The sequence below is a fragment of the Colius striatus genome, chromosome 6 (assembly GCF_028858725.1).
Source record: "Colius striatus isolate bColStr4 chromosome 6, bColStr4.1.hap1, whole genome shotgun sequence".
In the NCBI taxonomy this organism is placed as follows: domain Eukaryota; kingdom Metazoa; phylum Chordata; class Aves; order Coliiformes; family Coliidae; genus Colius; species Colius striatus.
Genome location: NC_084764.1, coordinates 5,288,737 through 5,309,691, shown reverse-complemented (window position 1 = coordinate 5,309,691; position 20,955 = coordinate 5,288,737). Strand labels below are relative to the sequence as shown.

General features: G+C 45.9%; 1 protein-coding gene across 4 annotated transcripts; it reads right to left on the bottom strand.

The window, feature by feature from the left end:
• Positions 1-6,156: 6,156 nt before the first annotated feature.
• Positions 6,157-19,210, bottom strand: VPS18 (VPS18 core subunit of CORVET and HOPS complexes). 4 transcript variants are annotated; one of them, XM_061998274.1, is made up of 7 exons: positions 19,028-19,116; positions 15,285-15,543; positions 14,318-14,443; positions 13,853-13,994; positions 13,589-13,680; positions 10,996-12,866; positions 6,157-9,434 (listed from the first exon to the last, which is right to left on the bottom strand). In XM_061998274.1, exons 4-7 carry the CDS (start codon positions 13,879-13,881, stop codon positions 8,706-8,708), a joined length of 2,721 nt encoding a protein of 906 aa, XP_061854258.1. In that variant the 5' UTR covers positions 13,882-13,994; positions 14,318-14,443; positions 15,285-15,543; positions 19,028-19,116; the 3' UTR covers positions 6,157-8,705. The 4 variants fall into 4 exon arrangements, with proteins under 4 accessions (XP_061854258.1, XP_061854257.1, XP_061854256.1 ...); XM_061998273.1 differs by lacking the exon at positions 14,318-14,443; XM_061998272.1 differs by lacking the exons at positions 14,318-14,443; positions 15,285-15,543 and having other exon boundaries at positions 19,028-19,210.
• Between the last annotated feature and the right edge of the window lie 1,745 nt (positions 19,211-20,955).

Sequence of the window (20,955 nt, the reverse complement as noted above, 5' to 3'; positions counted from 1 at the left end):
GGAATGCAACTGAAAGTTGGTTTTAAAAGCATGTTCCCAAGAGATAGGGATCTTATTTCCTTCCTGCTATTAAAGGACAGGGGTGACTTTGATACGTATTGCATTACGTTAGGGCAGAGCAACACCCCCATTTATTCAAATCCAGCTTCTTCTGGGTTTGTTTTTTTTAAACTCAGCATTTCAGGGACATTACTGCAACCTCCATCAGCTGCAGCCTACAACATGCTGGTTCAGTTGCACTGACATCCTCACAGACAACAGGCATCTGGACACAGTAACTTTTTGTGGGCTACCAACTTGGGCTGCTACCAAAAACCAGAAGTTTCCTATAGTTTGTAACCTAAAATAGATAGCTTTAAACTTTCAGAGAAGGAACACAAGTAGAGTTGGTAGAGAGAAATTTGCCACACTGTTTTGGGGAGGGGGGTTGTTTTGGGTTTAAAATGAGGATACTGTGTAACCTCCATCTTGAAAGACAGACGAATAACTGTCTCTTCTATGCAAGATTCCTTGTCAATGGAAGGAATACTTTCTCCAGTCATCTTGAGCCTCCCATGCTCATTAATGGTATTAGTCAGAAAGAAGAGACCACAGTGAAAAGCCAAATCCTCTTCAGATGTCACTTGTGGCACGAGCAAAAGCAGTGAAAAACTAAAGTTCAAAAGAAAAGTCAGCCTTAGTTCCTCAACGTGACCATGCTCCCACAGGCAATCTCTTCAGCTTTTCATCTCAGGCTCTGTTACCCCACTGCTTTACTGCCCAGGCAGCTCTGAACAGCTACACTGGGCAAGAGACAGGTGCCATTAATTCAAAGACATGACACTGAACTGTCTTGCTGACACTCTAGTAGACACTCAGCTGTGTGAGCATCTAAGAGCACCATGAGGATCCTGAGTATTACACATACAGACAGGGAAGTTTAGGAAACAGAAGCACCTCAAAGCCAGGTGTGTACACTCAGCAGCATCTAGGAGAGCAGCTAGGGGCTGTTTATAGCCCAGTAACCCTCTTGAATACAAAGTATGCTCTGTTCTACTCTCCAACTTCTCATTCCACATCTTTTTTGCCTGTTGAAAATGATACAAAGCTGAGACACCCTTTGCCTCACAACCTTCTCTTGGTGCTGTCTGTGACTCAGGAGAAGAGACACAGGACTCTTTTCCTCTTGGGAAAGAGAGGTTGGCCAGAAGCAAGAATTTTCACAGCCTGTATGAATTCTGCTGTATGAAAATAAAGACTGCAAGCCGTATTCACCACACTGCCCTGGCACAGCTTTGGTTTGTTTCCTGTGTTTCAGACTTCTGAAACCCGGAAGCCAGTAGGCCTCTTGTTGGTTTTCAAGCCTAGTGGCAGGGAGTTTCACCATTCACCCCTTATTAACCCTTCCCAGATTTAGTACTTATGTCAAAATCAAACAGTTCTTTACTAGAGCAGTGAGCAGAGAAGGTGAAAGGAGTGGGAGGGAGAGGTGGCTGCTGAGAAGGTGAAAGGAGTGGGAGGCAGAGGTGGCTGCTGAGTTGGTGCCTGTCCCAGTGAGAGAATGAACAAAAGAAGGTACAGTATACCAGGCATCACAAAGAAATGGCTCCACCATCACTGTTGATTCAGGGTCTCGTAAGGAGGCAGCTCCAGAAGTGTTCTAGATTTGAAGAGGATTAGAAGACAACACTTTGACCTTCTACCCAAGACCCTACCCACAGATCTGGGCTTTCAGGGAGCATACAGAAAGCTTACTCTGGCCTAGCACCATGCAGATGTGCTGAGGGACTGACAGCAATACCTACATTGTGCACATTCTCCCTGCTTCCTCATTTCAACCCAAGTTCAGCCTGAACTTCCAAGTTGTCAGATTTTCTTCAGGGCAGGATGAGATGCCTGGCAGGAAGATAATCCACACCTTTACTGCTGGCTCAGGTGCCACAGCATCAAGTGAGCTGTAGCTCAAAGCTGATGAAATGCAGGACTGAATCACTCAATTCTCCAAAGTTACCACCAGGTACCTCTCCATAAGGATGCAAGGGCCACTCAAGATTCTTCTGAAAACTCTTTACTGCTTCTGTAACCAAGCTGCAGAGAAAACAAGCTTTCTAGGAGCAAACTCTGATTCTAGACCAGCCAAGAAACTATGGCCAGAGTCTAGGGTTGATGATTGCTGAATAATGGTGTACATTGCTCCACTTCACACCCTCTAAACTACTGCCCATGTGTACAAATATTAGGTAGATTAAGGATCACAGGCATTTCTCAATCAATAGCCAACAACAAGTTTCAAAAGATGCTATTTATAAACAGAGAAAATGCACATTAACTGATTTGCACACACTCAAATTCACAGAAGAGGACGTTTGTGTCTTTCACACGTTCCTTCTGAGCTGAAAGAAATAAAGAAAACAAGCTCTAGCTTATGGAATGGGTTTTGGTATGTTCTGCTTTCATTAGATGCTTCCTCTTTTTTGCTTTGAAAACTCTGCCACTGCAAATCCGTGGAACACATACTGAGGATTACCATAAGCAACCTTTCAGAAGAACACAGCAGAAAGATGACATGGTCTTAGTTATTCCAATCTCATTCACTGGGCAAGCAGGCAAGTGTTTGAAACAGACTGCAGAACATAAGGAAGGGCTTTTCTCCTGAAAAGGTTGCTCAGCAGAACGTCCCACCGTAACACAAATGCAGATGTCACTCCAAGACAGTCATGCTGTGTCATACAGGCAAGTATTAAACAAAGAATTGGGCCATCCAGGAGGGGTAAACCTCAACTCTCAGTTTCCTCCCAACCTCCTCAGTGACATTTTGCTCAGTTCTTTCAAACAGCATGAGCTGATTTAAGTTTATGGCCCTGTTATCAACAATGGCAGCAGATGGTTCAGCTACATGTGGGATATTCTTTTAAGTCAGCTATATGTACACTGTTATCTTGATAGCTACTATGAATAAAACTGGACAACAGCTATTTTGCTAGAATCATGACAACCAGCTAAAGACTAACAATTTTTGGCTATCTGTACCTTCAAAGGCCCTTACCAGAGAGTAAGGATTTTGTTCAGGTGGTGAAAAAACACGCAGCAACCGTCAAAAACAGCCAGAGCAGCTGCTAATACTTGTCATGTACACTCTGTAGAGAAAAGTCCTGAAGAACTAACACAGAAGCCTTCATGTTCCTCTTTGTCTGTGACACTTATAATTCAATATACACACCCTTGTGTGCAAAGAGAGGAAGAGAGTCTGGAAAATTAGAGGTAAAACACACCAGATCTACTCTGAGCTGAACCCCACTGTGCACCTTGTTTTTAACAAATATGGGAAAATAAAAGAGAATCTATTGATAAGAGCAACATTTTTATAAAGTTAGACCACAGTAATCATTTATTTATTAGAAAATCTAGTCAGTATTTACATGTAGAGATGAAAAAAAAAGACTGATGGAAAACTGACCAATTGGAAAACACAGATGTCTGCTTAAGTGGAGTCCAGCAGCCTCCAAGTGTGCCATGCCAAGGGACCAGCACTTGGATTCCAACTGCACAAAGTGGAGAATACCTGCTTTTGGACACCAAACCAGTCATTCAGTCCTTTTCATATAAACCACCACCTACACACAATGAATCATTTGATATGGAGCACAAAGTGAGGGCTAGGCTGTGGTTCAGCTTCTCCTGAACACTTCTCTGTCAGGAGCATTCTCTGTTACAGCTAAAGCAAACAAGCTATGTTTGAAGACGTAGCTTCTGAAGACAACCCAGTCTACAGCCAACACAGCAGGAATAGATGAACCTCTGCAAAAGTAGGGAAATGCCAAAATTCCTGCCAAACACCTATAAAACAAACACCTACAAAACCAGTCCATCCCTTTCTAGAACAAGGGTATTTATGTGGTGTTTGGAAGTGTATGATGGAAGCCTCTGTGCAGCGAGGCAGCCTGATGTTGTACAGACACATAGTTGTACTTATTTCCCACACCAGTCAAGCAGCTCAAGTGTTGAATTCAAACAGCTCTACAGCCATCATCATACAGGCAGTGAAGCACTCCAGCAAGTCTGAGCCCAATACTAACTTGTTGCAAATTGCAAACTGTCCCCTGCTGAGCTGCCCCCACCATGACAGAGAGAGTCTCTAGGGTCAGTTGTAGCTGTACTTGTAACCCTGCTGTGCTCCTGTTGTTTACTGGTTCCTACACGACCAGTCTTACTCAGACAAGCTGTCTCCAATACCTCTGGCCATTGCAGAGAGAAAACACCTCAGCCCCTTTCTGCCCATCCCAACCAGTTTCATCAGGCAGACATAACAAGTTTATTTCATCTTTTTTCCTCCTTCCACCTGAAAGCAGCTGCAGGCCAAGTTGCCTTAAAGCTCATACCCCAGTTAGGTAGCCCAATGCCTTTCATGAGACCTGGGAGTGAAAAACCCCAAACAGTGAGTTGAGGAGGTAGCATCTAGAGTCTCAGCAAGAAGCTCAAACCCTAGAGGGTTATACCCAGACTGGACTGGGCATGATCAGAAAGGTAGTTTAAGAGCTGAACCCATACCCAACACACTGCAAATTTAAGGTACTCCTGTAATGTTCCATTTTCAAGTCCTAAGCTCTTCAATTTTACCAAAGTTGCCATTCCAAAGGAAATAAGGTTTTTTCAAAATTAGAAATTCCCTAAGTCTTGTCTGTGTGAACTGTGACCTTTCAGCTCAGCACACTTGTGGCAAGGAAGAGGCTCGCTCACAGCCTGTCTTCACACTGCTCACTACAGGGCTGTTGGATGAAACCATGCAAGGAAAACAGACTTCCCATCAACTCCCACTAGAAGCTAAATGTTTGCACTTGTAGACACAGCCTATACTCTGACAGAGATAAGGCAGCAGTGAATGGGAACTGGTTATTCCAAGAACTACATGCTAATACATGACTACAGTCTGCGTCAAACTACAACATCTGATTTTGATGAAGTACAAGATGTTCTTACTCCCACTTGCCCCTTTTACTGGGATCATGACCCCCACAACTCGGGGGCAGAGGCACACTAACTTCTGTTGTTTTTTGTAAGTCAGTGTCCCACATCATGTTACAAACCCAGCTTTACTGGTGCTTGTCACACTGCACCAGATGTCAACTTGGGCAACTGAAGAGCTGGCTCACACTTACTTCCAGCACCTCTGCTGTTGGATAGAGTGAAGAGGCAGCAGTAAAAATGCTCACACCCAAAGCCACCAGATATTGCAAGTCCAAACGCAGGGATGATCCCCCTGCAGTTGACTAAATCCCTTAGGTCTGTAGGAACTTACACTGGAATGCATTTAAACAAAAAAGGACTTGTTAACAGAGTAAATGCAGCTTTTGATATTCAAAACATGAAAAACGGTGCTCTGTGAACTGAAATCGCCTTTTAGGTAGAGACATTTTTTTCAGCATCTTTGCCTCCAACCACTACGTTCCAGGTCTGACTCCACCCCCAGCGAGCCACAGAACAGCACCAGCTTCTCCGCAGCAAACCTCCGGATTGCAGTGGGCAGCAGTGACATCTAGTGGCTTCTTACGAATCTGCCTTCCTAAACCCAGTCATTTCCTTTCAGAAAGGAGAGAAATCACACAGCTCTCGGCGTTTCAGTTAGCTGCTTCCAAACACAGAGACCAATAGCAAGTGCATTCAAAACTCTCTACCGACTCTTCCATAACATACACGAACCTGCGTGTCCCCAATCCCTTGCTTGAGGCCCAGGTGGTAGCCACAAGTGTGTTGCCTGTATAACTCAATTTCTTCAAGGTAAATCTGGCTACAGATATTTATTCAGGTTACACAGGGCTGGGGCTCCCACCCACTCTTTTGGTGATGCTGTTCTGTAGCTGCATTAAACTAATTGGTTATCCACATGGACAAAGCCCAAAGCTACACCATTTGCAACAGCTGAGACAGTTCATTCACAGCTAAAAACAAAAACCATACAAAAGGTCTGATTTCTAAAATGTAACTGTGCTGAAATTACAAGGAGAAAAATTGGTATTCTGAAAGCAAAGAGGAAGAGATCTTGCAGATTCGATTTATGGGGGAATAGTAAGCAGGTCACTTCCCTCCATCCCCCCAAAAAACCTACCTGTAACCTTTTTACCAAGTGACATCGTAAAATTGCCAAGAAGCATGGGTGAGTGGTTACTGAAACATGTAAAGAAAGGTCAAAAGAGAGCTTTATTTGCTGGAGTCTTTGCAGATATTGACACTCTCCACAGCCTTAACACAGAATGACCTAAAGACTTTTCAGTTAACAATGTGATATCTGTATGTGGTGCAGAAGCCTACAGCCCTCAGAGAATGTTGCATTCTAGGCATTAAAAAACCCTCCAATCTAGTTCTAATGAACTGAGACATGTTAATACCTTAGACTGCAATTAGTGGATCTTGAGGTGCCTTCTACCACCACCCCATGTCAGGCAAAGACTTGAGGGGTTTTATTTAGTTGCTATGCCTTGGTTGCCACAGTCACACATTTCTTCCCATATTATGCATGAGTAGATCTTCCTGGAATGGTCTAGAAGTAAATATTGCTCATCTTCAGAGCACAACAGAAACAGGGATGGAGCTGCTCTAACAGGACTAACAGGACAAGAATGGAGTACTGCAATACTTCTCACATACCAGGAAAGCATTCCATAAAAACCCAAAAGGAAAGAGATGGTACAAGCATTAAGCACACCTCAAAGAAAATAAAGAACTTGAAATTACTCCCTGCATCAGGATGAGCTGCTACTCATGTTTCTGCTACAGGGCAGAAAAACAGCCACTGGTCTTTGAACAGAAACTGTCTTGGGGGCTTGCTTTACAGCGACATGTACAACCTTACATATCAGCCTGCTTCCATGAACAGATGATGATTCAGGAGTGGCCAGTTATAACAGGTTTCATGTTGAACTTCAAAAGACATCACATTTAGTTCTCATCACAAATTCTTCTGACAGACTCATTAACTTACTTCAAGCAAAAGGATCTCCAGAGCCAAGGAAAACTACAGGTTTCTGGACCATAGCCTAACAGAACTAGTGAAACAGGGGGTTTGGATAAACCAGCAACAACCACTACCAGGTAGGAATGAGACTGTCTATCCCACTGCTCTAACAATGAAAAGAGGATTCCAAAACCTCAGGTCTTCCTACTGTCAGCTCTGCTTTTTATCACTCATGTCATTTTACACAGATACAATCCCTTCCCTCATTCCCTGCTTAAGCTGCCAACAAAAGCAGGGATGTTCTGGAGCTCTGAATGGTTATCAAAACTCTTAGGTCAGCTCCTTGAGGAATCAAGTTTATATTCCCTTTCAGTAACAGGCAGACCCATTCCTACAACCCTATGAACAGGATGACTGGCAGATCCTCTGGATAAGCACATCCATTCACATGAGAGAACTGAAGATGTTTTTCAGGAGACAGTATTTTCTATTGCCTTAATTACAAACCCTGTATTTTTTCCTTTAGATCCTTCCAGTCTTCTGTCAATTACCACCTTTGGGATGCAGCCCCGAACACGAGAACTGTATTAACATTTAGTTTCTTCAAAAATAAAAGAAGGAACCTTTGCTAAATCACTCAAGAAAATGTTTTGATCCCTTAACTGCAATTGTCACCTTTTGGGAAGAATTTTCCAAGCCAGAGCAATAGACAGGAACATTGACCTGCAGCCACTTCCAGGAAGTATCAAATACTGAAGACTGCCTGCTCCCAAGGTACTGGCTTCAAATGGCAAACCAAATTTCACCCCAACAGAATTCTTCTGTAGTTGACCCTTGAGGGAACCTATAACCAGATCTGTAGTCTGGTGCTCAAGTGTAGCTTGAAGAGCAGCACAGCAGGACAACACAAACAGGCTGTGCTCCTGTTTGCAGAGTTCTCAGTTCAAGCCTTAGTGGACATACCAGTTTTGGTTTGGGGCAATGACAAAACCCAGACACACAACACAAAGACAGTCACAGTAGAATTAGGATAGAGAGAGGGAAGAAAGGAAGTATAGCCAGAAACAACAGCAAGAGATAATTCAAACATATGGGCTTATCCATAAAGCTTGTGGGAAAGAGAATTACACACCTTGAATTGCAGGCAAATGACTGAAGTGTATTATGAGATACTCCTGCTTGAGAATTATGCACACTTTTATATTACACTGTGTAGAAACACGTAGAGCATGTGTAGCATGATGTTTACAAAACACATATGCACCAGCATTTGTCCTTTCCTGTTCTTTCCATGTATGTGGGTACAGACTCAGCAAAAATGGAAACAGAAGGCAATTCTAGCTTTGAAAGTGATGAATTAAGACTGCACTGCTTAGTGTTCTTCACTATCTCTCTCTTTAAGCTTGTCTTCACCAAAACAAGTATCACACAACAGGGAAGACACATCATAAGGCTGTACTCAATCCTTCCTGGACAACAAGGCACCCCATTAGCTTCACACTGAGAACCTCAGAACTGCAAGCAGTGAAGACCTGTGAAATATATTCCAGTAGGTTAGCTCTAACTGTTGTTCAAGTCCTTAGACAGCCATAGCTCTATCTCCCCATTTTCAAGAGTACTTCACTATAACCCAGATAACAAAACCCTACTGCTCTTTATGAGTTCCACAGAAGCCACTCTGTTCCTGCTTCTAGAGGTTATGCTCCCACCACAGAAGCTTCTCAAGTCGTGAACAGAACCACGCTGGTGCACTGACAGTTGAAGATGTGAGGGAAAACTACAGCCAGCTTTGCATCTCCTCTTCATACTTCTGGGGATCAATAAAAGGTTTGTCAATGGAGCGGATCATCAGCTCCCCACAGTACACGCACTCGGCTGCCACAATGTCATCAATGTCAGCTTTGATCTGCTCCCGGCTCTGCTGCCCCTTGCCCAGGCTGATGGTATCTGCGTCCTTGGTGCGATGGTGGCTCTTGGAAGGCTGGCCAGTAGCTGCCAGCTTCTTCTGAAGGTCTTCAAGTTTTGCCTGCTTATAGGCAGGAAGGTTTGGGAAAACTGCTTGGAGGAGACAGTCATAGTGAAACATGTGACCACACAAGAAAAGGTAAAAAGGGCGGTTTAGAAGTGGAAAGTCACAAGCAGCACATTTTTCCTGAGGCTCCACAGAGCCATATTTATTTCTCATTTCCTGGATGTCCTCTCGGATTCTCTTGGCACTCTGTGTGGCCTCTTCCATCTCCCTTTTCAGCTCCTCAATATGCTTGTTGTAGTCTTCCAGGGAGTTACAAATGGCCTCCTTGAAATGGTCAATAGTGACAAAGTCTGGAAAGAACGGCAGGACGTCTTCGATCTTCAGCAGGGCACAGCTGGAGAGGCAGGCCATTGCCTTCTTCACATCTTTCTCCTCCTGAACGACATGGCGAGCGATCTTCAACCAGAGCTTCTTCCGCAGTTCCTCATCATCTTCAGGGAGATCTGCACAGGACTTGGCAAGATCAACATCCACCTAGAAGTTGGGCAAACAAGGAAACTGAGTTAAGCTTCCCTCTTTGTTTATACACCAGTCAACTTCAAAGCCTGCTGTCCGTTACAAAGGGCATGAATAGAGAACTTATGTTTCTGTCTCACTGCCTGCTGGCCTGCTCCTGGTTTACACGTCAAACACCTCTCCTCTCTGCCAGAATTCCTCCCATGAAGGTTTTCTCACTATCCAGCGGAGAACATCACCACCCAGCATTATAAGGGCAAATCCACGTTACAAGTGTCCTTGCTGGCCACACATTTCAGCAAAGATCTCACCATGCCAACGGAAAAAAAAGCCTCCAACATCTCCCTAAGGTCAGACTAAGCTGACAAAAGCATTCTTCTGTGATAATCATCACAGCTGGGAATAGGAAGCAATTAAAATCCTGAACAATAGCTGTCCAAGTCTTGCATAAATGCAGATGTTAAAGGTATTTTATGTTAGAGACTGAGCTTAAGACAGAGGATTCTCCTCCTTGTACTTTCCATGCCCCTACCCTCAATTGTGCCTTCTCACAGTCAGCTGTCAATTAAAACAACCACGAATGCACAGGAGTGTGTTAAGAGATGGGTCTTCACAGAGACAGGTCTTCCCTCCCAGATTCAGCTGCACAACTCCTGTAACAATGAGTCTGCCACCATAAGGTTCCCCTCAATGCTCATCTGTTCAAGACAGCTTGAACAAGCTCCCTCCCTACATATCACAGAATGGTCACAGAATGGTGGTGGTTGGAAGGGAGCTCTAGAGTTCATTCAGCCCAAGCCCCTGCTAGAGCAGGTTCCCCTCCATCAGGTCACACAGGAATGCATCCAGGTGAGTTTAGGAACCTCCAGAGAAGAAGCCTCCACACCCTCCCTGGGCAGCCTGGGCCAGGGCTCCCTAATCTCAACACCAAAGAAGTTTCTCCTTGTGTTTAACTGGAACTTTTTGTGTTCCAGCTCACTTCCATTACCCCTTGTCCCGTTTTTCTGTTGGAGACAACAGAAAAAAAGTGCCGCCACATCCTGCTGTCATTCACCTTTTAAATACTGGTCAGTGTTAATGATATTTCCCCTTCAGTCTCCTCTTCTCCAGGCTGAAGAGCTACAGACCGATCCCACAGCCTTTCCTCATAAGGAAGAAGCTCCAGTCCCCTGATCATCTTGGTGGCCCTGCACTGGCCTCTCTCCAGCACTTCCCTGTCCCTCTTGAGCTGGGGAGCCCAGAACTGGACAGAGTACTCCAGGTGAGGCCTCACCAGGGCAGAGGAGAGGGGGAGCAGAATCTCCACTTCCTGCCCACACTCTCCTTGATGCCCCCCAGGCTGCCATTGGCTTCTTGCCCATGAGGGCACGTTGCTGGCTCATGGTTAGTTTGTTATCACCCAGCACTCCCAGGTCCCTCTCCTGGAGCTGCTCTCCAGCAGGTCACCCCCAGCCTGTGCTGCTGCAGGGGGTTGTTCCTCCCCAGGTGCAGGACTCTGCCCTTGCCCTTGTTGAACCTCAGGAGGTTCCTCTCTGCCCAACTCTCATACCACAGCACACACGCACAGCCACACACATACCTGTAAGGCAAGATCCACAGCCTCCTCATACAACTCCATCACTTTGTAAATATGGACACAGGCGCGGTGGTGCCCGTGCTCTGCGCACAGGCGCAGCGCGTACTTCAGGTCATAGTGGATCCTGTTTGGGTTGGTTCCTGCTTGCTCCAGGTATGACAGGAGCGAGTCCGGCCGACACAAAGCATAAAGAGACAACAGGTAGTTGTGAATGGCTTGCTGGGTTTCCTCCAAGTGATAGACACAGAATTCCATATACCTAATGGCTTCATTGATCTGCTGGGTGCTGGCACTCTGGCTGTAGTTGACAAGGGCTGGAATGAGGTTCCTGGCATCCAGTCTAGAGCCCATTGAAATCCAAGCATCAACTACCTTCTTGGGAATATGCTGGATGAGGACTGGAGAGAACTTGTAGAACAGCTTCTCATCTCTGTGCCTGGACAGCACGTTTAGGGCCTCATCGTACTCATCGTGTTGGCAGTGGTGAGCTATTACACGCTCGTAGTCCTGCATGATGACTGCAAAGTAGACCATGTGCTCTGTGTCCCCGTGGCTTGCCAGCAGCTCATAAATAGATGCCCTGTTGTTAAACAGACAGTCTTTGTTCCTTGGGCTGCTGAGGAAAGTGCGAAACTTCTCCCGCGTATCCAAATAGAGATTGCGCTGCGTGGGATCTCCTTCCAGTATACCCAACCAGTTCAGGTACAGCTCCGTCAGCCACGTGGTCAGCAGAGTGGTCTGGGTCTTCTCAGAAGGCTTGAGGTTACTCAGCTTCTTAATCAGAAACTCCATCAGGGCTTCTTCTTGCTTGGCTTCAATGAACTTAAGGGCAATCTCCTCAAAGTAGTTCTGGGTCAGCGCGTAACATTTGGCACTCTCTAGGTACCTCTTATTTTGGAAGCAGTGCTCTGCCTCTTTTGCCAGCACAATATCGAGGCACTCGGGGCGGTCTTTACAGTACTCTTTGGCTAAATCAAATTTGTTCATGTTCATATACATCTTCCACACATCTCTGGACTCCCGCTGGACGTGGTAGCGGAACACGACTTTCTCGGTGTGGATCCATATCTGCTGGACTGTGGGATCTTTGATCATGCGTGTCAGTAAGCCAAACTTCTCCAGAAACAGATCTTGAAAAACAACCTGCCCGTTCAGCGTGCAAACGGCCTTCACTCGATCAGGCAGCAACAAGAGGAAGTGGAACTGGGTGAGTACAATGGATATTGGCTTGTTCACAGTTATGTCAATATCAGAAGGATAAACCCAGACTCGTTCATCACTCAGAATGGAATCGGGACGGCTGTAGTCCAGGGTACCATATAAAACACCATTGCCCATCATCCAGGCAAAGGAGCGTGGGCTGGAGCGTAGCTTTGGGGTGTAAAAGGCTATCTCACTGAAACCAAGGTTAGCCGGAAACTCCCGGAAGCTGGGCAGATGGTCAGCGTGCAGAGCAAATATGGAGCTGAAGCCTTGCTGCTCTGTCCCTTCAGGCACTTTGCCAACAAACTGGAAGAGTCTCTTTCGAGTGGTGGCTATAATAAAGAACTTCCCTTCTATCCCTCTCTCGATTTCCAAGCAGCAGACCGGGGCAGGTCCCGATTCCTCCTCCAGAGTGTAGACCTGTCGGAAGTACTGGTCGGGATTAGTGCTGAAGAGGCTTCCCTCGCTGACCGAGATTTCGGCCTCGTAGATCTGCCCCTGGGCTGTCCCCACTAGGACAGGCCCAGTGTTGGTCTCTGAACCAAGAAATTTGTTCCAGCCCACACTTTCAATCAAGTGGCCTTTCCAGCGGGAGAGAGCTCGCACTTTCTGGATGCTCCTGTTCAGGTAAAGGCATTCGCTGGTGTTCAGAGCAATCAGGAGGTGAGAGCCTGCCACGAGAGGGAAACGGGAAGGAGGAGGAGAGAACAAATTAAGGCTGTGCCTAAGCAAGTCAAATTCCCAAGGCTTCTAATTCTCATATTTAATAAACTTCCATTTATCAATATAACGTAATCCAAGACTTTCCCAGTCATTCATAGGCATGTGGGGGATTTCCAGCCTGGATCGGCATGGATGGAAGTCCACACATTGCAAACTTAAATCGCTAGTCCCAGATGCTTCAGCAAGAAGGCATTCTTCTGTTTCAATACTCCTTCTAAGGACAAACAGTTCCCAGAGTCCTCTCCCGTCCCTGGGAGCTGGTGACAGATATGAGCATCTCTTCCCAAACTTTTGGTTTGGTGTTTTTCTCAAACCAGCCAAGGCTACGGCGACCTGCAGATGTTTTAGTCTTTTTTAAAGTTCTCCTACAAACACAGGGTGACTGCTAGGCTTTGCTTTTCTTGGGTTTAGCAGCCTTGCTGAGAACAGCCCAATTGCATGTGTTCATTTCAGAGAGTTCAAAGGAACAGCACATACACAACAAGGCAGTGTTTTTCTAATAGCACAGGGCCAAATCGGTAGGGCAGGGCCCATGGGCAATGGAGTCCTGCTCACAGAAGAATCACCTGCTCTCCTTGTTTATAGGACAGAAAGAAAATTCCTTCACCAGTGCTTGTTACATTCAGTTGCCAACCACTGTCTGTAAATATACACAAGTCCATTGCCTCACCTGTGTGGTCCAAAAACATCTTGTAGACTCTGGCTTCATCTTTGCGTCCCAGCTCTACCTGATTGGGTTCATCTGGCTTCCCAAGATCAATCCTGCAAAGACAAACCATGAAAGCATGCTTCCAACAGAAGTTCACATAGGTGTAATTGCTTACTGTTTGCCATTTTGGCTTCTTATCCAGTTTGTAAGCTCCCTAACAACTTCAAAAAGGAAAAAAAAGGCAGAGGAAAACAAGCAATAGCTTCAGGTCTCTGGCAGCATTACCTGAGAAGGGTGTCTTTGCCAAGGCTCATACAAAGCTGGTTAGAGGAGACCACTAAGCTGTTAATTTTCTCTGGAGGAGCAAAATCAATCCTTTGCTTGTTGAATATTGGTGTTTCCTTCTCCAGTCGAGCATTCACGTATCCTGGAGAAAGAAAACGAACACTTCAAAACAAGACAAAATCCCACAACCACCACCCCCTACTGTATCTAAATCTAACCTAAAAGGATCACCACCTGCTCTGAGAGTTTCACTGAAAAGGGAGTGTGCTCCAGAGGACGAACAGACAGCAGCACTCACGGAGGTGTACACATTATGAAAGAAAAGTAGTAATAGATTTACTGTCTTGTCACAGAACTGAAACCTGTCACAAGCACTAATCTGAAAGCACACAGAGTTTCAAGGGAAGCCACAGAACTGTCACATAAACTGGATAAAAAGCTGAAAAGGCAAGTAGAATCACAAACCTATTTGTTCACCTTGGTTGATGGTTTCTTTGTTCAAGACAGGAAAGAATGGCTGGTGTTACAGGAGACACCAAGAGGGCTCTGGTTTGACACTCTCAACTGCCCGAGACATTGCTGTGGAGGTAACTGAAGTATATATCTCTCTTATTCCATGTTGGAATTGAATGAGCTACCATACTTGACTTCCATTCTTCCCAAGCTAAACCTATTTTTAAAGCCAGGTTGGGTTTTTCAGTATCCATATAGCAGACTTCCTCACAGAGAAGTCTTTTGGATTATTTGCTGCAGGGGACACAGCTGGAGGTCACAGATGCTTTTACCAACATCCTCTTTTACCAACCGTAACACTATCCTAATTGCAACTTCCCAGTTGTTGCTGGAAGACATCCAAACTACTTATTAGAGCCAAAACAATAACCGAGACCTGGCGATTGCTGAATCGATGCTCCAGTCTTAGCATAAATTGCTTCCTGAGCCAAAACCCATTCAGACTGGTTTACAGTTCCACAGTAAATCCTAAAATGAGGCCAGACTAACCCAAGGCCAGACTAAGTTAATCCCCAGATGCTTTCAGAAATCCCATTTGAACTCTAAGAAGTGCCCAATTCAGTTAACATTAAAGCACTGAAGTTTGACAAGACACAGACACCTTATGGGACACATGTTACGTTTTAAGCCCAATCAAGCAAAGCTGACAAATCCATGAACTGAAAATGCGAGTGTGTACAACCACAGCACGTTAGCTTATGTGACTAATTAACTGTTTGGCTAATTAGTTTAGTCCCAACCCACTTGGAATACGTGGCACCCATAGGAAGATATGTTGAGTGACTACATATGAAGGAGAACTAGGTGGGAAGTGAATGTAGAAGTAAGGTCTGACTTAAGGGAAGTGACATGCTTCTGGAGAAATACATTCATAAACACATACAACTTGAAACCTGTTGCTTTAAAAACCTCTTCTGACCTTCAGTGCAGATGGGCATAGCACAGGATGCACTTCAAACTCATTCCTTTCCATAAGGGAAAGGCAAAAGCCCAGCCATAGGCAAGCCATTAACAGACTGAAACTTTTAAGATGGAAGAACCTGTCACACGGTGTGGCAGCACAGAGAAGCAGTGTGACAGATTTAGTTTTCATTGAAGATGGGTAGATCTCTGCACTCAAAAACATGGGACTTGCAGAGGCCATTCTACTCCTGAGGACAGCACTCTTTATGGTCTTCCTGTAAAGAAGCAAAAAAACCTCACAAAAGAGCTCGCTCAGATAGGCCAGGGATCTGCAAAATAAGAAGGATTCCTATAAAACCAACACCAGGTGATGATACTCACTGTCCAAATCCTGGAACATATGTGCATGCACAAACAGATCTTTATCACCAAGTTTCACCCACATCTGTCCCACGAGACAAGTTTTCCCAGTAACTGAATTTCCCCCACGCACAAAGTCTTACACAGAATCACAGAGCAGTGGGGGCTGGAATGGAGCTCCAGAGCTCATCCAGGCCAAGCTTCTGCTAGAGCAGGTTCCTCTCCATCAGGTCACACAGGAACGTGTCCAGGTGGGTTTGGAAACCTCCTGAGAAGGAGCCTCCACACCCTCCCTGGGCAGCCTGGGCCAGGGCTCCCATCGCCTCAACACCAAACAAGTTTCTCCTTGTGTTTAAGGGGAACTTTTTGTGTTCCAGTTCATGTCCATAAGCCCCTCTGACACCCTACGTAACCCTCTGGCAAAGAGGACGGCAGAGAATCTCAGTCTGACCACACCACCTTGAGTTTAAAAGCAAGACAGACCGACCCATCAGTAGGTTAAGTCCTCTGCCCCACTCCACAGGAGAGTGAAGGATTTCTAAAGCAAGCACATCCGTGCAGCAGTTAGCCTGGACAGGAAGATTTGAAACTAAAAAGAGTTGTAGCAAGTTAAGGCCATTTGAGGCCTTAAGTAGGAAGATGTAAACTTGCAAGAAAAAGAACCCCAGGATTGTATCTCAGAGAAAACAGAGTGCTGGAAGCACACTCAGAACCTAGAATCTCCCCCAAATTATCCTGAAAAACTAGTTTCAGTCCTGTTGCTGAAAAACCCAACGTAGCAGCAGAGAGCAGCCTGTTAACACTGCAAATCCTTTAGCTGTCTGTTCCACCCATTCCTTCTCCTTGCCTCTGGCTCACCACTAGACCTGCTGCAGGATCTTTAAAGGACCCTTGGTCTAGAGGAAAGATGCACATGCATGAACAGACAAAGCAACCACAGTCTAAGCAGGCAGCCTTTTGCTCAGCACGTTCTTTTTACCTTTTCCTTGCACATGGATCCACACCTAAACGTTACCCACTGATACAAATGTGTGTTCCTTGATTTTCAGTTAAGCAAAACAGATGTTCCTCATTTCAGATTAGGGAGCTGTAATGCCACAGTTTGAAAAATAAACACAGGTAGGGGTTTACAGTTGGGGTGGGGGTTTTTTATTGGGTTTTTTTTGTTCAGTCATAATTCTGGACTCTTCAGGACTGTGTCCATTAAAATCTTCACAACTGTATGACCATCGTTGCTAACATGAGGATTTTAACAACAGAAGGATGAACTCTTTTAACTTGCAGTTCTCTATACAAAGGAGATGTCTACTTTATAACATGCATTCTTTTGCATGAGTCTTCTCTTTTGTCCTGACCCCAATGTCTCTCTCCTGTTCAGGCGAGATTCTGCTGCAGCATTTCCCACTCTGATTTCTGGGAAAATCTGCATTTTCCCTTACAGCTTTTCATCTGTTCAAAGATCTAAGCTCAGAAACACCAATGAGTTCTGGTGGGTTAAGGTCTTTTCATGCTGGAATGACAGTACTCAAAGTTTACAATGGAGCAGTACTTTAGGCTGGCAACAGAGTCACTGCTTGGTTATCTGCACCTCTGAGAAGCAGCACCTGAAGTTTAACAAGCACAGGGAACAACTAACTGAAACAGAGAAATAACTTTCAACATCTTCCAAAGTTCCCTCCCTAACCTTAAGGAGTGCTTTCAGGAAGTTAAGCTATTTACTTGCATCTTTTTTCTAAAGTCAATTTGCTGAACAAACCTTGGCCTGGTAGAATCCTAAGGGCTGGAAGGGACTTTGAAAGATCATCCAGCCCAACCCCCCTTCCAGAGCAAGACCAATTAAAACCTTGATTAGGCTGTGCCTTTGCAATTAAGCAGTTTCCCAAACTTTGTGTGCCAACATTGACTGTCAGCAAACTGGCAGATTTCTCAACTGTAAGAGTGTCATGACTTGAGACAGTGGTGCAGCAGCCAAGAATCTGCAAGTTCAAACTAACACAGGGAACATATCTAGTCCAGATAGAATTACTCTGTGGCTAGATACTATGTATTTACAGAATCACAGAAGCTTAAGGATTGGAAGGGACCTGGAAAGCTCATCCAGTCCAACCCCTTTGCCAGAGCAAGACCACCTAGAGTAGGTCACACAGGAACTCATCCAGGTGAGTTTTGAATTTATACTCAATAATAATTGTAGTATGAGATAATTTATCTATTCTTGCTACACACATAAACCTCACAACCTGGTTTACTCAAAGGTTATCAGTGGACAACACTATATGAGGAAAAAAACTTGGAAGAATGTGTCTGTGCATTTCCAAACCTGTAACTCAAAAATGCCACCTTGGTAGAGCAGCTGGTACTACCATGATCACGCCAGGTAGAACAGAATCCTCTTGTCACCTACATTTTCCTGCCACACTCAGCAGAACATGAGGTGGCATCTAATGGGGAGCAGTTATTGAACCCAATAATAAACCTTGAATTTATCATGGAATAAACCTGCCATTCATTTGCTTTCTCTCACGTGAAAGAAACACCTGACTGGCCGTTCCATGGTTACTTTACAGTGATTGTACACCTCTCTGAATAGCACAGTACAGCAAAGCTTCACAGATCTTGGCAGAAAAGTTAAATCACAATACAGATTGGTTTCTTGGTAAACTTCTTCAACAGTAACCTTGCCATCTTGTAGTCAGCCTAAGGAAACCACTGTAAACAAAAAAAAATGAAGCTTTTGGTGAACTGCCCCTGGGTTGGGAAAAATAAGCCCATGAGGGTTACACTTGTGTGCACAGTCAGAATACTGGAACAGCTTGGATCCTCACAGAGGAGAAAATAAGGAAGCAAATTGATGAACTGACCTTAGACAACTACCACAGCACTGAAATGAGAGGCATGGTTATCATCTGTGACTACAAAGGCACATCACTCCACCTGCACGTGTTTCCACTGCACGCCACTTCAAGGCACAGGGACCACGGCCTTATGGAGCCCTCCCACTGCCACTCAGCACCTCAGTATTGCTCAGATGACCTGCATCAACCCTGAGCTTTATCAGAAACCGAGCCTCCCCTGCGTCAAAACGTTTCCCGTGCCAGATGATGGGAAAACACGTCGCAGCTGAATGCTGTGCCGCACACCGAGTTTCCTGGGAACGCTCCCGACACGTCCTGCTCCCCGCCCCAAACACTGAGCTGCCACCAGGCCTGTCCTCTCTGAGGGAAAAGCCGCAGCGGGACGCCCCACACGCCAAGGGGCTAACGGTGGGCACAGGCCTCCAGCCGCCCCGCCTCGGGACACTGAGGCGGACCTCGACGTACAGCCTGGGGCCTGGCTGTACCCAGAGCCGCGGGAGCCCGGGCAGGGCGGACGAGCGCGTGGGCGCCGCCGCCCACCTACCAGAGTGCGGGATGCCCACGGCGGCGCGGCTCTGCTGCACGGAGGCGGAGCGGTACAGCGAGTCCTCATACTCATCCAGGATGGAAGCCATGGTCACCAACTACGACCTGCACCCTGCTTCCGCCGGCGCTCAGCTGACCCGCGTCATGTGGCCGCCCGACCCTCCTCCCTGAGGGACGCGGCTGTCCCGCCCCAAGATGGCGGCGGCCCCGCCCCCTGGTCCCGCTCCCTCAGGGACGCGGCTGTCCCGCCCCAAGATGGCGGCGGCGCTGCCCGGCCTCACACCGTCGTCCCGCTCCCTCAGGGACGCGGGTGTCTCGCCTCAAGATGGCAGCTCGGCAGCGTCGCTGTTGGTGAACTCCGTGTCCCTAATAACACCCTGACCACGGCTCATCGAATTGTCCCCTTCTAGGTGTTGGGGTACGCGCCCTGCACGTCAAGGCTTGCAGAACCTCAGTACTGTGTGGTGTTTGTACAACTCCCTGACAGGAGGTTGTAGTGAGGTGGGGTTCGGTCTCTTCTCTCCATTAACACATGATAGTGATACCCAAGATACAAAACCCTCTTTGACAGATACACAGACCTTCATGAGAAACAGACCCACTTTTCCTAGTTAGTATACAAAAAAAGGGCATGAAAGCCCCTTGGTGTAAGCCAGGCACAAACAAGATGAGCAAGTCTGCATGCTAAAGGGCAGCCTGGGTGCCAATCAATACTGACCATCCTGGTTCTGTTGGCTTCAGTTACAAAAGCAGAAATTAGAGAGGTCACAGAAACGGAAAAGTTGTGAGCTGTGACCAAAGCCTACCTCAAACAACCACCAGAGAGCTGTCCCCAAATTCAATGTCTTTGCAACCACCAGAGACCTGTCCCCAAATTCAATGTCTTTGCAACCACCAGAGACCTGTCCCCAAATTCAATGTCTTTGCTTGGAGGCAGTTTTGTGATGTATTGACACACGCATTAGGTTTTTAGGAATATTCATTTTCTTCACATCTATAATGAGTGTGCTTTTGTCTCTTGGTGTGCATGTTAGGAGGGGAGATCCCCCACAAACCAATGCCGGCTTTCAAAACTTATCACTTGGTTTGGAGAGTTTTCTTGGTAACGATCTTCAGTAACAGCAGGACAAGAAGAAATGACCTCAGGTTGGGCCAGGGGAGGTTTAGATTGGAGATTAGAGAGAACTTTTTTCACCGAGAGTGATACCAGATTCCTGTATTTCCTGTATCTCTTATAGAGACTCCTCTTCATAGAACCCCACACACCTCCCCTCATTTAATACTGTACTTCATATAAGCACAATTTGGACTATGAGTAGCAAAAATTGCAAGCAAAGGGTTAAAAGCACTCAAAAGTGCCAGTACCCACTTACCTGTTGTGCTCTAGACACTTGTGAGCTGAGGCCCCTGAAATCAACCTGAGAAACGGCTGAGGGAGCCCTAAGGCTGAAAACCAGTTAAGTTTTAGCTATAGACCACGAGAATGATCAAACAACTTCAGCAAGGCCGTGTCCAGCAAGGCCGTGTCCAGCAAGGCCAGTGTCCAAAGTGAGAGTATTACTTCATTAAATGTAAGATCAATATTACAGTTAACACCCCTTTGACACTCCTAAAAACAATAATGATCTAAAAGGAGTACGTGCTAAACACACATGGCTCTGTTCCTCAGCTCTCCCCTCAAATCCCGCTGCACAGCCCCTCGTGTTGCGTGTGTAACCAGCAGCCGGGTAGTTCATTCCTCTAGAATGTGTATAAGGAGTGTTCTTTCATTTCTCCCTGTGACTGCATTAGGAGGAGGCATCTCCCATACACCCATCACCAAATAGAGTAATGCCTGCTTTCTGAGTGTTACAGAGTTTCTTCTGGACTGGTTTTCCCTACCAAGAGGGTTATTACACATTGTTAGAAGCTGCCCAGGGAGGTGGG